This window comes from Plecotus auritus (assembly GCF_963455305.1).
Source record: "Plecotus auritus genome assembly, chromosome: 4".
Taxonomy (NCBI): Eukaryota; Metazoa; Chordata; class Mammalia; order Chiroptera; family Vespertilionidae; genus Plecotus; species Plecotus auritus.
The window spans coordinates 177,622,614-177,638,594 of NC_137775.1; the positions used below are offsets into that span (position 1 = coordinate 177,622,614).

At 40.4% G+C, this 15,981-nt stretch overlaps 1 protein-coding gene across 2 annotated transcripts in view; it reads left to right on the plus strand.

The window, feature by feature from the left end:
* Positions 1-1,321: 1,321 nt before the first annotated feature.
* Positions 1,322-15,981, plus strand: part of SP4 (Sp4 transcription factor) — a 60,765-nt gene continuing 46,105 nt past the window's right edge. Inside the window, exons 1-3 of one of the 2 annotated variants that reach the window (XM_080663569.1) lie at positions 1,322-1,553; positions 1,974-2,086; positions 2,586-4,140. In XM_080663569.1, the coding sequence (XP_080519695.1) occupies positions 1,547-1,553; positions 1,974-2,086; positions 2,586-4,140 (1,675 nt within the window). In that variant the 5' untranslated portion in view covers positions 1,322-1,546. The remainder of the gene's footprint in view (positions 1,554-1,973; positions 2,087-2,585; positions 4,141-15,981) is intronic. The other variant, XM_080663570.1, reaches the window with a different exon arrangement.

Consider the following 15,981-nt stretch of genomic DNA (forward strand, 5'->3'; position numbering starts at 1 on the left):
CGCTCAAGTGCATTTGACAATAAAACGCTTTGTGCGTCAGATGTAAATTCCGCCTGCCCAGAAGCTTAGGCTGAGCAGTGACCGGTGCTGACCCAAATAGAGCTGGGGGAGGGGGGTTTCACTTCGAGAACCTTGTGAGGCTGGCAAGTCCACCAACCATAAGGGCTCCTCGGCAAAACACGATGCAGCGTTAGGAGGGTCATTGCTCCAGCAGTCAGCCAGAGAACAAATAAAATGGAAGATCCTTCTCTGTGGGAAAGCAGGCCCCGGATTCGAAGCGGGGGGCCTCCGGGAGGGAGGTGAGCAAAGAAAGGAAAGGCGAAAGCATTTCTCCAAGAAGCCGGGTTCATTCAAACCCGGAGGACAGCAAACCCCGCCTCCCCATGCTGCCGCCCGCTCAATCGCCGAGCGCTCCGGGTGTGAGCTCGCCCCGCGGGGAGCGGCTTGGAGCCGAGGAGGCGGTGGCAGAGGTGGTTTGGGCAGCCCCGCGCGGCGGATAGGCCCAGGCAAACAACACCCATTCCCCCTCCTCTCTCAGTTCAACTCCCACTCGGCCAGGGCCACGCCCTGCCGCCACCGCCCCCTCGGGCAGCTTTCCGCTCGGCAGCGCGGCCTCGGTCGGGGGCGGGAGGGAAGGCGGTGCCAGGGAGGGGCCGCCGCGGCAGCCGGAAACTACAAGGGCCAACAGCCTTTGCGGCATCTCCCCGCCCTCTTTCTTCCACCACTCAGCGCGCGTCACCAGGGGCTCAGCCAATGGGGGCCAAGCCAGGGAAAAAGGGCGCCCGGGTCCGGATGCGCCTCAGGAAAGGCATGCTCCCTGCGCCGGGGCAGCGGCCAGTTCACTCGGCGCGCCAAGCCGTCTGTGGCCAGTGCGCCCCTGCGTGCGCCCCTCCCGCTTCCCCTAAGCGACAGCCCTACTTTTTCCTTTAGTGGCAATTCCGAGCGATGCTGGAGCGGGGTTTTGAGGGGAGGGCGCAGGGGAATGAGTAGGGGGCGGGATATCCTGAGACAACAAGTTTGGCTGCATGGAGGGCCTACCGGCCGCGCGCCCGAGCTAGAACGCCGAGAGAAAGAGCACAGAGAAGCCAAGACAGGAACAGAAAAGCTGCAGAAAGAATAACCCCGAGAAAGGGGGTGGAGAGGAGGCGGCCCCAGCGCCCCGGCCCCCGGCAGGTCGGCGGCCAATCCGCTGGGGGAAGGGGTGGAGAGTCGGCGGCTCTGGCGGAGAGAGGCCGAGGGGGGTGGGGAGTCGGCCCGGCTCGCGCCGCCCTGGCCCCGCCCCTGGCCCGCGCTGCCGCCCGCGCCGCGCGCCGCCGCTGTCAATCAAGGGCGAGTCAGCCGGGCTCGGGCGGAGAGAGGAGCTGCTACGCCACAGCCCAGCGGCGGCCATTCGCGGAAAAAGAGGCAGAGCCTGTGCCAGCTACAGCCTCCTCCGAGCCACCGCGGGCGGGCGGGACCGGCCTCTCCTCCCGCCTCGCCCCCACCCCCACCCCCACCCACCTCTATCCCAGTGTCTCCGTCTGAGGGTTTGTCCTGTTAATGCGGGATGAGCGGTACGTATTCTCCACCCCCCTCGGTCTCCTTCACCGCCTCCCTCTCCCTCCTTCTCCAGACCCTGCTCGGTTCTCCCCCCTCCCCCGGGGCTGCTGAGATGCTTTAAGGGGAGGAGGAGAGGGCGGGAGAGAATCAGGGGGAGGGAAGGAGGGTTGTGTTTTGTCTTAATGTCTGAGAGAGAACAACCTCCTTTTGGGTGTCGCTCTGGAGCCGATGGGTCGGGTTTCAAACCACGTTTTGTGATATCCCCCTCCTCCCTGCCCTCCTTCTCCCCCACCCCCTGCCGGTGTGCGTGGATCGCGGGTTTCTGGAGATTAATGTTCGGAGGGGAGGGAGAGAAGAGAAGAGGGGGAAGACGAATAATAATAATCCTGGTAACCTGTTGTCGTGTCTGTGTGTGTTGGGGGGGTTTGTTGCAGATCAGAAGAAGGAGGAGGAGGAGGAGGCGGCGGCAGCGGCGATGGCTACAGAAGGAGGGAAAACCTCTGAGCCAGAGAATAACAATAAAAAAACCAAAACCTCAGGCTCCCAGGTAAAAGAAAACATATTAAAAAACTCATCACGAAACGTAAGGGGAAAGAGGGAGTTATGCCCTTTAAATGCCCAGAAGTTAAGAACAGAATAAAAAATGTTTATCCACTCAAAGCATCTTTCTGAGAGTGAGGAAGTTAAATTGTAAATTTATAAAGATTTTACGTTTGAGGGTAAAGTTGGTTAAAATGACACTAGGAACTCAGACTCTAAAAAACCGGTGTGTATTTTTCCCAAGGACATTTTGAGTTCAGGAGAATAACACTTTTAAGAAAGTTTGTTAGAAATTTTCTTTTATTTAAACTTTAAATTACACGATCAGCTTCCTTATTCCTACATCTTACTGATTTTGTTAATATTTCTTTTTTATTTCTGCCACTTCCTGAGTAAGTTCTTAAATGTAGAGCTGTCAAAATAAATAAGCCCCTCCCAACTACTGGCCTCCACTAAATCCGCCCACTTTTTTTCCCCCCTCTCCTTTACCATCCCGCTTTGGGTAGGACTCTCAGCCCTCTCCTCTGGCTTTACTGGCAGCTACTTGCAGCAAAATAGGGACTCCTGGTGAAAATCAAGCAACTGGACAACAACAAATTATTATAGATCCAAGCCAAGGATTGGTGCAACTTCAAAATCCACCACAACAGCTAGAACTGGTAACAACACAACTTGCTGGAAACGCTTGGCAACTTGTTGCCTCCACTCCTCCTGCTTCAAAAGAAAATAACGTTTCTCAACCAGCTTCTAGTTCATCTAGTTCTTCCAGCAGTAATAACGGGAGTGCATCTCCTACAAAAACTAAATCAGGTAATTCTTCCACCCCTGGTCAATTTCAAGTCATCCAAGTACAAAATCCAAGTGGTAGTGTACAGTACCAAGTGATTCCTCAACTTCAGACAGTGGAAGGCCAGCAAATTCAGATCAATCCAACTAGTAGTTCATCTCTACAGGATTTGCAGGGTCAAATTCAGCTCATTTCTGCAGGTAATAATCAAGCTATCCTCACGGCTGCTAACAGGACAGCTTCTGGGAATATTCTTGCTCAAAACCTGGCAAATCAGACAGTTCCAGTCCAAATTAGACCTGGTGTTTCAATACCACTGCAATTACAGACCCTTCCTGGTACTCAGGCTCAAGTTGTAACAACCCTACCAATTAACATTGGAGGAGTGACTTTAGCTTTGCCAGTGATAAATAACGTGGCTGCGGGAGGAGGGACCGGACAGGTTGGCCAGCCTGCTACTACTACTGATAGTGGGACTTCTAATGGGAGTCAGTTAATTTCCACACCCACCACCACCACTGCTTCTTCCAGTACTATGCCAGAATCCCCCTCCTCCTCCACCACCTGCACAACCACTGCTTCAACATCTCTGACCAGCAGTGACACGTTAGTGAGCTCAGCAGATACGGGCCAGTATGCAAGCACATCAGCCAATAATTCAGAACGCACTATTGAAGAATCTCAAACACCTGCTGCTACTGAGTCTGAAGCCCAGAGCTCCAGTCAGCTTCAGTCTAATGGAATACAGAATACACAGGATCAATCAAATTCTCTTCAGCAGGTGCAAATTGTAGGCCAGCCTATCTTACAACAGATCCAGATCCAACAGCCTCAGCAACAGATTATCCAGGCTATTCCACCACAGTCATTTCAACTCCAGTCAGGGCAGACAATTCAGACCATCCAGCAGCAGCCTTTGCAGAATGTTCAACTTCAAGCAGTAAATCCGACTCAGGTGCTTATCAGGGCTCCAACTTTAACACCTTCAGGGCAAATCAGTTGGCAAACTGTACAGGTTCAGAATATTCAGAGTCTTTCCAATTTGCAAGTTCAGAATGCTGGGTTATCCCAACAGTTAACCATCACCCCAGTGTCTTCAAGTGGTGGCACAACTCTTGCTCAGATTGCTCCTGTGGCTGTTGCTGGTGCCCCAATAACTTTGAATACTGCCCAGCTTGCATCAGTGCCTAACCTTCAGACAGTGAGTGTTGCCAACCTGGGTGCGGCAGGCGTTCAAGTGCAAGGAGTTCCAGTTACAATCACTAGTGTTGCGGGTAAGTTACTACAACCTTTTCTCTTTAAGGACCTTTCATACAGTTTTTAATAACCATCAGTTATTGCTTTTCATTGCTAATTCTTAGATTTGATGTAGACCTCTGAAGTAAACAGATAATTTTAAGGAATCTAAAATACGCGGGAATGCTATACTATCATAACTGTAATCATTTGTGTGACCTTTTCACATTTGTACATTTTTAGTGTTAGGTTTTATGTGTTAAATTTGTTAAGACAGTTTTATAAAATTCTTCCATGGAGCAAAACTTCCTGATTAGAATCAGTATAGTCCTCTGTAATTTAGAGATCATATTTGAGTACACTTGAACTCTTCTAAAAGAACCCTGGTCAAAGCGATGTTTTTATCTTCAGGGAAAGTAGGTCTAAATTTGAATTAGTATACAGTTGTGAGCCTGTTGAAGTTTTAATTCTACTTTGTAATAAGGTTTACGTATTCTTAATTGGTAGTTACTTCTCATCTGTTGCCCATGTTTCAGCATCTTGTTGCCCACGCTTTTGAGTTTTATTAATACAGTATTGTTTTAAACTAGGTATTGATGCAGTTGAGAGATAAAATTTTACATTGCAAGTTATTTAACTTTCGTCTACTTTTTTGCTAAAACCACGAGTTCTCAGGCTTTTGAGTTAATAGTCCTTCATATATAAAATTATATTTAAGTAAATCTTATGGTAGTTATGTTATTTATAGGTATTTTTAGTGCTAAGTTGATGGAAAGAAATTGAAGATAGTAAAATGTTACTGACTAGAATTAATTGTAGCAAGATCATTTTAAAACCAGTTATAAAGCAATTATTTGTTATGCATATGAATAATATTTCTGAAGTATTTGGAAAACTAGTCTTAAGTATTTTAATATTTCTGGACCAGTCTTATTTACCTACTACCTTTTGTTTTCTAATAATTAAACACTCTTCATTGATTCTGATTTGGTGAAAACCTAGTTGTCATTTTAGTGCCTTTGATACTTTCAGACCTCTTTAAATATTTGTGTTTTGATAATCTGACATGAATAAGCATTCACTTTTGAGTGACCTTTCTTAAAACAACTTTCAGAAAAATTATGCTAGGGTTTTGGGTTTTAGTGTGTGTTTTTTTTTTGTTTTTTTTTATAGTTAATACCTAAAGTGGATGTATATATTTAAAATTGGAAATTGCTGGATAAAGGTCTCTGATTCAGGAGAACAGAGATTACATATTTTATTTAGATACCATTACCTCCAAACCAGAGCTATCCAGTAGAATTTTCTGTGATGATGAAATAGTCTATATCTGTTACCAGTATGTTAGCCACTAAGCCATGTGTGACTATTGATCACTTAAAATGTGGCTATTGTAACTGAGGAACTGGATTTTAAATTTTATTTATTTTTAATTTAAATAGTCACGTGTGGCTAGTGGTTCCTGTGTTGACATGGAGTATTTTGAGTGTGGTATTTTTTCCCCTAAAACTATTATAGCACAGTTATATAAGTGCTTCCCTGGATTAAATTCCTTGTTTTGTTCTGAATCTTTTTCTAGATATTGACAATCACTTAAGTATTTCAGAAAAGTGTCTGTTTTAGTGGATTGAATGATAGTTTCCATTGTCAAAACAAAAATTACTTTACTTATATTTTGACTTGTCTATTAAGCATTAGTGAATTTTTAAAAGAATCGAGTAACTTATAGTTTAGTTTAGATATAATCAGTTTTGTTCTCAAATTAATATCATTTACAACCCAGAATTTGCCCATTGCGAGGGTAAGCCAATGCTAACTGAGAGTATGATCTGACCATGAGATTCACTTGAATGATGTATTATTATAAATGCAGGATCCAGCTTCTAGAACTGCGATTTTGGGGGAGGAAGTGGTCAAGGGATTTTCCTTTCCAACAGACTTTCTAGGTGATTCTAAATCTTATTGAAATTTGAGAAACAAAGGTCTAGTCATTAGCAATGAACCAGAAGGCAAAATGTGGAAGCAGGTGGCTGTCAAGTGAGTTCATATGTGCCTCAGAGAATGGGTTTTGAAGGCAAATAAAACTTACAGTTTTTATTCCATAAATATTTATTGACTGGCTGCGTGCTGAGCACTTCCAGTAGTTGTGTTAAGTCCATCATTTTCAGGTATACTTTTTTTTATTTAAAGAGTTTACATGATGTGTGGGGCACTTAAATGTATGAGGAAATTTGAACTTTACATAGTTGGATTTCTTTTTCTCCTGAAACCAAAGATCTTAAATTTTGTTGTTGTTGAAGAGTATATGTTCTAATAGATATGCTCAATCATTTTAAGATGATAGCCATGTTACTAAGACCAGAAATGTGCCCTGATTTCTACAAGTCATTGCAGTTAATCTGGGCCTAGTTATTGGCAGATTTACCTTACTTCCTAGCACAGTACGGCTTGACAAATGTTTGCTGAATTAAGGTATAGAAGATGATGGAGAAGGTTGCAGTTTGGAATTGGGAGCAGTGCCTTGGTGTAGTTTTAATGGAGCTAATGAAATAGCTCTGATTTCATTCATTTCTTTTGGCTTTGAGTTTTAAAGACATTAAAAGGGGACACGAGGTACTTTACTGTCTGTAGAAGGGGGAGAATGAGCAATAAGTGCCTATATATTCCTTTTGTAAATGAGCCCTGGAAGTTAGATCCTTTACTTTGTGTCCCCATTTACCTTTTAGTACTTCTTTGTCATTTCATGCCCTCCTGCCCCCCAGGAGAATGGTATTGTTTAGTTTTGTTTAATTTATGGGGGGGAAGTAAACAAATATGACATCTATTACAAGGGCTTGAAAAAATTATTAATGTCAGTTTTGAATGTAATGGCTAGCTCAAGAACAAGGGACTGAAAGTTTGCTACCATCCATCCTCATGTTACTCTTCAGGTAGTAGGGAAGGGACTGCGTAGTAGGAAAGGGACTGCATGATATGGGCAGAAAAAGAAAAAGATTATACAAGGTAAATTGAAGGAAACAATTCTTGAAGCTGGGGAGCTTAATACTTGATTTTATGAAACGAGACTGATAATGACAACCTACGTGGAACCTCTTTCCTTAATAATGTATTCAGCATAATATGTTTCTGTGGTTTGGTCTCAGCTTGAAATCCTGAGTTCCAGGCTGAGCATCTAGCATTTAGTTAGTTAGACTTGTAGTAGGAACTAAATACATGTACCCACTACATACTATTATTTGTTTCCTTGGGATTATGAGTTTGACTTTGACTAAAGGAAAAGCAGAAATACTATTTTAAATTAAGAGCAAAGGTAACAACCAATTGTACTGCTGTTGGTTTAAGAACATCCTTTGTTTTAACTAAGTAAGCAAAGTGGAAGATGTTTTGCTGAAAAAGAACTGTTTTCACAATGTACTGTAGTAGCCAAAGAGCCCTAGATAAAGCAAACTTTAGCAGTTACATCTCCTTGAAGAATGTAGAACATGCAGGGACCATTGGTATTTAAATCTGAATTAATGTGCATTGGACAGCGATTTGATTTTGGCGGGCTGTAATCATCATATATAGTAACAGGTCATACTTTTGCTGAATGGGTGGATATTTCTTTATCAGTTTTAATGGCAGTTAAGGTTTTATGCTAATTCTCACAGAAAGAAAGTTCATACTTGAGGAAAATATGTTAGCCTTTCAAGAACTTGACTCTCTTGCCTTCCTTTACTTTTGGGGGGATTTAAATTATGAAACCTGTGGATGTGGCAGAACCAGGAATGGGAGGGCCAGTTTTTCATTTATTGCTGAAAATGGGAACAAAGAAAATAATTGACATTTATATTAAGCTAAAAACCTAACTTAATCAACCTCTCACATGAAACATTTTTCCAGAGGTACTAAAAGTAGAAAATTGACTTGAAGTTTAATACAGTATGGTTTTCCTTTGCCAAATCCATTGATTTGGATTTTCCTAGTAGGCATCTTAATATAACATGTACATATATGTTATATAAATATACACACATATATACATATACACCTATACAGGGTGTCCCCAAAAAATGTATACACACTTTGAATACCATTATTAATTCCAAAGGTTTAAAACTGAAATGAAAGAAACATCAATTGAGCTATCAGCTGTTAAAGTATATACACATTTTTTGGGGGACACATATATATATGTTTATATACATATACATATACATATACATATGCTCCTGTGTGTGGTGGTTATTTCCTTTTTCAGAGAAGTCAGGTTTACTCCTTTAATCTTCTCTAAAATCTTCTAATTCTGTTCATTATAGATTGGAATTCATTATGAGGAGCTTATATCTTGTACCCTGTACAAGTGATTTAGGTTCTAAACTACCAAGTTGAACCTTTAAGGTTTGTTGATGTTGCCAAAACAGTATCCTTGCCTATTTTTAAGATTTTCATAAAAGATAAAAAAAAGTACTGTGTAGAGCCACATTAATTTTTTAAAAGGGAATCTTTGAGAAGGATTTCAGGTTAGAGAAACAATGGAAAACAGAGTTTTAATCATCTGCTTTTGAAACCCAAATCAGATAATATATAACAAGTAATACTTAAGGAATATTGGAGCAGACAGAGCAAGTTGAAGAGGAAAAAAGAAAAGGAAGCTTAAGCTTGATAAAAAAGGAAGATAGGGACAAGTTGTTATACGTAGATTTTGTAGAAATAACAAATATACAAAAGTGATAAATTTATTTTGAAAGGATCTTTGAGATTATTTCTCACTAGTTGTAGCATTTTGGTATTGCTGAAGTCTATAAAGGAATTTTGTGTTTTTACTGTTATGAGTGAAAGCAGAAATATGTGTGAGAGGTTCTTCAGTGCTACATGAAGTACTGTAGGGAAGACATAATAAGGATTGACAGTAAAAGGGGAACCTGGCCTGATACCAGACCATATGTACATGTAGGTTCTTCTGTACTCTTCTGATCTAGGTATGAGATGTGATTGGATGTTTGTAATGCTTGTATTTTGCTACCTAGTGAATGAGCAAATGTGGCAAAGGTAACCTGTTGGACCACAAATTGGCTTATAGAAGTACTAAAGGCCCCGTGCACGAAAATTCGTGCACTGTGGGGGTCCCCTCAGCCTGGCCTGCCCCCTCTCACAGTCCAGGAGCCCTCAGGGGATATCCTACTGACGGCTTAGGCTTGCTTGCCGCAGTCTGGCCTCCCTCTGAGGGAGGCAATGGGGCCATCATCGGAAGGCGCTGCCCCCATTACCCCGCTGCTGCTGACACTGCCGGCCATCAGCCCTCACAGCCTTCGCGGCTTTGTCTGGACATTTGTCTGGAAGACGTCTGGTCTATCTGGTCTAATTAGCATATTACCCTTTTATTAGTATAGATGTGGTGAGAATAAAGGCTTAATGAGCTTGTCATTATCTAAGGTAACGTAAAGATAATTGACTGTTTCTCTCCCTCCCTCATTCCTTAGTGGTATGTTAGAAATAAAGAAACTAAAGCCCAGAGAGGTTGAATGACTTCCTGGTACTCTGTGGCAAAGTGAGGGCTTAGGAACTTGACTTCTGCTCCAGTTGTCTTTCTGCTGTATTTATGACTTTATTATACAAGTCCTTTTCTAGTACGGAGGCTTAGATTGAGGACCTGAGAGGGAGAGTATCCAGCTTGAGTTTGTCTTCTTGCAGATAGACTGCCTATTTATTTTCACTGGGTATTCAGCCTTAGTATGTTGAATACAATATTGGTGAAAAGTGCAATTCTCTAGGTTTCCTTGTTGTTGAATTCATTGGAGGAACCAAAATGGTACTATTTAGTTCTTTCTTGAAAGAGCAAATTGAGAACTAAAGAGATCAGTAAGTTTTATATGTAGGTAAGCAAATCCTCACGCTGTTGAGATAGTGTATCTTTCCCCAACTATAGTTAGAAATGGATTTAAAAAAAAAAAAAAAACTTGTGGAAGAAGAAAACCATTTATTGTTTACCTAGTATGTGTTAAATTTGGGCTAGCTATTTATAATTCTTTAAAACCCACAAAATCCTTGTAAGATTGGTATTACTGTACCCATTTTACAGGTAGCCTCACTGAGCTCCAATTTCTGTAAGCAAATCTGCCCCTCCAGTAAGTGGTAGAGTCCGTGATTTAAAATCATCTCTGATTCTGAGGCTTTTATTTATGTGACATAAGCTAAAAGGGTAAGTCCACAAAGAAAGGCTATTTTCTAACCTTTTTTGTCTGGTGCATACTTAAATCCTTTAAAGGGTGAGCAATTTTGAAAATTGAGTACTGACTGTACAGTTAAGATTTCTTCTAATCCTAACAATTATGACCAAACGTGGTTTAAAAAAAAAAAAATGGTGAATAGAAACTAGGGTGGCTGCATGGAGACCTCTGTGTTAAACTCAGATTTTAAAATACTGTATGTGGAAGATGGAAGGAGGCACATAGGACTAAGAATGAAAAGGAAAAGCAGCTTGACATTTTAAGAATAAAGTCAGGAAAGCAAAAACCCATAATAAAGCCAGGCTTTTAAAATTATTTTAAACGACTTGTTAAGGCTTTATATCAAAGCAAGATACACTCATTGCGCAAAATTGTGTAAGATGGAGAAGATAGAGAAAGGCAGAGCATCTCCATTCTGCTTCTGTTAACTAGTAAGGAAAATGCAGTTCCAGCTGAAATGACTAGAGCTGTAACTCTCTCAGAGATATTTGTTCAAGGTAAGTGAGGAGATAAAGGACATTTAGTTGCTTTTCAGGATGATCACAATGGTAAAGATGAATGCTATCCTAGAGTTCAGAAGGAACTTTCAGATTTAGTTTAAGGCCAGTATCAGTAACTTAAAAATTACACATCATAGAAAAATTGAGCACGAATAAGCACCTCACTTTTTAAAAACATCCTACACTGCAGACAAATGAGTTTGATACCATCCTTAACAAAGTTTCTTGAATGAATTATCGAGTGGTTGTCCTTTGAGTATTTAAAAAATTTCACTGGGAGCCAGTATGGTTCACTAAGAATAGTGTTTATACTTATCTATTCTTTCTTTGGGGTTTCCAGATGAGTGAGTATACAGAGGAAATAACATCAACACAATGTAGTTTGATTTCAGTATTGATAATCATGATTTCTGTAAAGGCTTATACTTGGTTGCTCAATTATATGAAAAATGTTGATTGTCCACCTCAATAGCGGCCTCTGGTATTGTGGCATAGGATTCTATTCTTTTTTTAAAAAAATATATTTTATTGATTTTTTTACAGAGAGGAAGGGAGAGGGAGAGAGAGTTAGAAACATAGATGAGAGAGAAACATCAATCAGCTGCCTCCTGCACACCCCCTACTGGGGATGTGCCCACAACCAAGGCACATGCCCCTGACGGGAATCAAACCTGGGACCCTTGAGTCCGCAGGCCAATGCTCTATCCACTGAGCCAAACTGGTTAGGGCAGGATTCTATTCTTGATACAGTCTTGTTTAACTATTTTTACTCCTAAGTGCCAGATTGAAGGATACCATATTTACTGAATTCAAAAATGAGACAAAGCTGGGAGAAGTTGTTAGTAATTATGATAGGAAATAGAATTGAGATTCTGAGTGATCCTAATAGGCTAGAATGCTGGGCCAGAATTTGCAAGATCAATATAACAGGAAAGATCCTCAAGGGGAAGAGGTATTTCATACCTACAAGATGAAAAACCTGGCTTGGCAGCAGAGCATATGAAGATGATTTGGGATTTATGAACTTAATATGAACTAAGAGTAGATTAAAGCTCTCGACTTTGTGCTAGTCAGACCATTTGTGCAATATTGTGTACAGTACTAGGTGGCACATTTTAAATGGGACATTGACAAACTTTCAAATATATCAAGAAGGATTCCCAGGAAGAAAAGTGTGGAAAACATTTCTTACTAGCAATAATTGAAGAGTAGTCATTTTCATTGTTCAAGAACACAAGAGAAAGTGTGACAGCTGTCTTCAGATGGATGAAGGGCTGGGTTTTTTCTAATTGAAATACTCCTGTTGTGTTTGGTCTTTGGGAAACAGTGGAGTGTGTATTTCTGTATACACATGGACTAGAGCTGCACAAGGTTCATGATGTAGTGATCATCTTACGGTCAGAGGCTGAGGCTATCAGAAACACTGGAATGTAGAATTTTTTGTACTAGATAGAACAGCTGTCGCCAACCTTTCGCATCTCACGGACCACCAATGGTCCACGACCACCGGTTGGCGACCACTGATAGAGAAAGTTTGATTAGATAAAGTATGAGTCTTCATCTCATTCTAAAATTTAAGGTTCTATGAATATTTGAGTACATGATCCTGTTCTGGCTACTTCCATCCAGCATATGGTGAGAGTGCTCAATAGGTTTAGTTAAACTTACATGATTGACTAAGTATTTAGGAAATTTTTGAGGGTTACATTTACCATTTTTCTTGTTACAAAAAAATTAAGATGAATTATATTAATAAATGCAGTATTTAAATTCACAAGTTAATAGATTTCTCTGATTGTACTCTTAGATGCTATTTTTCTAAGTCATTAGCACTTTTATTTGGTGTCTACCAAAGCCTTAGTATTTTAAATATATACTTCAGTGTCCAACATTGAATTTGTAGTTAGGATAGTTGATGTCAGTAGCCCTTTAACTGTAGTCATGGGTCTGAAACTGTCACTTTAGTAAGAACAATGTAATTACTTTTTCTTGAGTGAAATTGGAGAGCAGTTGGAAAATCTAGGATTCTAATGGATTTTAAACTCTGGTAAGCACTCACAGCTTCAGATTTGTTAACTTACCCTGTGGAGTAAGCAAATCCAGTATCCCTGCCTTTTTGGCTCAAACTATCTAACATACAAGTGTTTTTAAAACAATACTTGAGACTTGAGATTCTTGAATAGAAAAAGTAATAATTCAAGCAAATGAAGGTTCTCCTTTCCTTATGTATGATAAGAAAGTTAGATGCTGAAACTATCTGCTTGATCAGAGGTGTGGTTCAATTAGTGGGTTTGTTATTACAACAGATGTATATGGAGAGGCATTCTAGAGCACAGGTATTTTGTATTTTGTGTTAATTGGTCAGATGTGGCCACAAGAGGAGACACAGAAAAAATTTATCATACTCACTGGTCTAGAGAGACAGGGTTCAGGTCACATGTGAGGGAGCATCATGGAAGTTTACTCAACCAAACATGGGAGCAGAGAAGAGAGCCAGGACCATGGTCAAGTGCCTTTATTGGGGGGTGGGGGGGGAGAGGAGTCAGGGTGGAGTACACAAGAAAAGGTCTGAGGGGATTCACTGATGTGTATAAATGTTACTAGATCACAGTCAGGGGAAGTTAGGACAGGAAACACACCGGACAGGAGCCACTCTTACACACTGGCGCACCTGAGTGCCTGGGTTGGGTGCTCACATCTTGCTTGTGGGGATGTTGAGGCAGGTGGAGAAAATGACATTTTAAAATTTATATTAGAACAGGACTAAGAATTAGAACTCATATTTTTGCTTGGGTGCTGCTCCCAATTAGCTTTTCCATCTTGGGCAAACATGGTATAATTGGAGCTTTATCTCTTTTTTTCTTTGTAATTTAGTGGTATTAATTTCTTCTTTACCTCATAGATTTGCAAAGATCAGATGAAATATTATGTATAAAAAAGGCTTTGAATGTTAAAAGAAAACTACATATGGAAGTTGGTAACCTGGTAAAATCTCTACATAGCAATGCCCACTAGAAGAATGTGAAAGTGGAAGAATGAATTTTTTTAGATATGGATATTAGCTTGAGTTAAATATCAGAGCTAAACAAGAGAGAGTTGTATATAAGGAATATCTTGAGGGCTTCGTTGAAGTGCAGCCAAGGCTATGGGGAGAGGTGTATCTACAGGTGGAAAAGAAGCAGTGTCTTTCGGCGTAGTAAGAACTCGAAATGTTTGCTGTGTGCTCAGTCTGTGTGAGGCTCCGAATTTACTACCCTGTCTTAAAAGAATGCTTATGTTGGGGAGATAAGGCTTCCATATGTGAAACAATTATATGACAGTTGCAATTGCATATAAGAATTTATAGTAAAGTACTGGGTTTTAAAGAATGGAAAATGAAAACACAAGCTCAGACAAGTGAGGTCAGTGGATTGGAGTAAACAAGGAAAGAGGCTTTCTATGATGAATACAGGATTTGAAACAGTCCTTCAAGATCAGATTGGAAAGTGGACATTTGAGATTTGAAGAAAGAGAGGTGAAGAGAAAGGATGTCTTGAGCCAAGTGGTGGAACATGGAATGAAAAGCATGAAGCCCTCACACAGAAGCTTATGGCTCACAGGAGTGGTATTCTTTGTCTTTGCACTCCAGAGACGCACAGTGGTTTCTCAGAGTATCTCAGGGTTCCCTAAGTGAACAGCCCTCTTCAGCCAGGGAAGATGTGTTGGATAGTTTCCTAACATTTTGTTTGAAGACTAGATTCTGCCAAAACAATAAAAATAAGTTGAAAAACATGAATCTAGTAGATGGAAGCGATTGAATGGAAAGATCTGAGATGCAAATGATATTTAGAGTATTTCTCTATAGATAAAAGTGTGGAAAAGTTATAAACTGGGAGCCCAGTAAAAAGAGGTTGTTGGGGAAATTTAGTCATGAATTCAAAATTCTAGACTAGAATGGATATGACAGTGAAGTTGTTTAATATAAAAAATAGGTTGTTAAACTTCTCTTTAGATTAACCAATGCCACCCAGTAAATTTAGTAAAAAGGAAAAACATCTTCGCTTTAGTACACAGAATGTTGACCTGAAAGAAATGGTAAGGGATTTGGTAAAAATATCAGGTTGCTTGTTCTCTTTCTCTATTGTGTATCAAGCATAATATGGCATGGAGAAACTAACAATGAATGAGATAGTTGCTGCTCTCATGGAATATATGATCTGTGGTGGTATTTCTTTGCTTCTGAAACATACCTTTTTTTTTTCCATTTTAACATCTTTGAAATTGAAATGCACCTTATAACCATAGGCATGTCACTGTTTAGCAGAATTTTTTCCTCCTTATGCTCACTTGTATCTTATACTCAATGGAATATGATGAATATATAGTTAATGAAATTTCAGTGTGGCGTTTGGTTTACAGAGGCTATGAATAAAGTGTTATAGAAACCCAGAGAAAAGAAAAACTAGTTGTGCTTATAGGGTTCTGGGAATGTTTCATGGAGAGGCTGATAACTGGGCTTGCCTATAAAGAATAACTGAAAGTTTGCCAGGTTGGGATGACAAGAGTCATTTCAGGTTATGTTGGATTTTGGAAATTAAGTTAAGGAGTCTTCTATAAGACTTAGATCAAATAATTTAGACTTAGATCAAGGAATGTTAGTATACATTATAGTTGAATTGTGAACTTTCTATAGGCAGAAGCTGTGTTATATATATTTTCATACATTGATGAACATTGCTCAATACATATCCTGATATTAAGGGGACAGGACACAGGTGGAGAACTTTGATTTCATAGGAGACTAGGATGGATGGATCCTTGCAATAGATTCAAGATACATATATGAAAAGGAAAGAGTTTGTGATCATAAAAGGAAAAGTGATAAGTAAAATGAAATAAAAGGAACTTACATCTGATTGTGTTTGATGTGTTTTGGTAGACAGTTGCACGTGAGAATCTTAGCAGTGATAGAGTTTTGGTAAGAAAAATTGAAGGTAAAGTGTCCAGGTTGTTTCTGTTCTTAATGTGGCCAGAGAGGGTTTAGTACAGGTCTGTAAATAATGAGTCAAGTTACCATAGCTTTTTGTTCACAGAGGCGGAGCTGCTTTTGCAGAGGAGTATAGGAACCAGATAGTGATCTGTGTTGTGGTAAGTGGGTATCTGTGCCTGGTGTGGGGTTGAGGGAGGTGGA